The 632-nt window shown below is 54.1% G+C and overlaps 1 protein-coding gene across 1 annotated transcript in view; it reads right to left on the bottom strand.

The window, feature by feature from the left end:
- FKTN (fukutin) overlaps positions 1–614 on the bottom strand; it is a gene marked incomplete at its 3' end in the record, with an annotated part of 8966 nt that extends 8352 nt beyond the window's left edge. The window contains exon 1 of the mRNA XM_009082557.1: positions 475–614. Coding sequence (XP_009080805.1) covers positions 475–579 — 105 coding nt within the window. The remainder of the gene's footprint in view (positions 1–474) is intronic.
- Positions 615–632: the final 18 nt, after the last annotated feature.

Raw genomic sequence — 632 nt, 5'->3', positions numbered from 1 at the left:
CCCCTTCTGTCCCCCAGCTTTAACAGCCTGAACTTCCTCAGCCTGTCTTCATAGGGGAGATGCTCCAGTCCTCTTATTAACCTCGTGGGCTCCTCTGGAGTTCCAACAGTTCCATGTCCTTTTTATGTTGGGGACACCAGACCTGCACACAGTACTCCAGGTGGGGGTCTCATGAGAGCAGAGTAAGAGGGGGAGAATCACCTCCTTCGACCTGCTGGCATCAACCCATTTGAGAGATCATGGGATGTTTCTGGCTGATATAGTGATTTGAATATCAGGCTGAAAACTGAAATCTGACTGTACACCCCTGTAACCAGACCCTTCCCTGAGCTCCCAGCCTGCTTCATGTCCACACTGCAGGAATCCTGAGCTGCCAGGGGGCAGCTCAGGGCGGCATTAATGCCCACAAAGCTCCCTGAGGAGAGCAGGGATCATACCAGGCTATCCCATTGGAGCAGCACAGCTCCCCCTTACCTTATGCGACAGGTAGAACTTGTAATAGCACAGTTGGAAAAGCAGGAAAACCAGGCTGGTCAGCGACAGCAGCGCCAGCACCACGTTCTTATTGATTTTCTGCATTAGTCTCCGGGGCACTCCGGGTCACCGCCGGGAAGCAGCGCGGCGCCGCTCAT

This window comes from Acanthisitta chloris, unplaced genomic scaffold (genome assembly GCF_000695815.1).
Source record: "Acanthisitta chloris isolate BGI_N310 unplaced genomic scaffold, ASM69581v1 scaffold18259, whole genome shotgun sequence".
Taxonomy (NCBI): Eukaryota; Metazoa; Chordata; class Aves; order Passeriformes; family Acanthisittidae; genus Acanthisitta; species Acanthisitta chloris.
The sequence above is the reverse complement of the archived record's forward strand: the minus strand, read 5'-3'. Positions and strand labels throughout refer to the sequence as shown.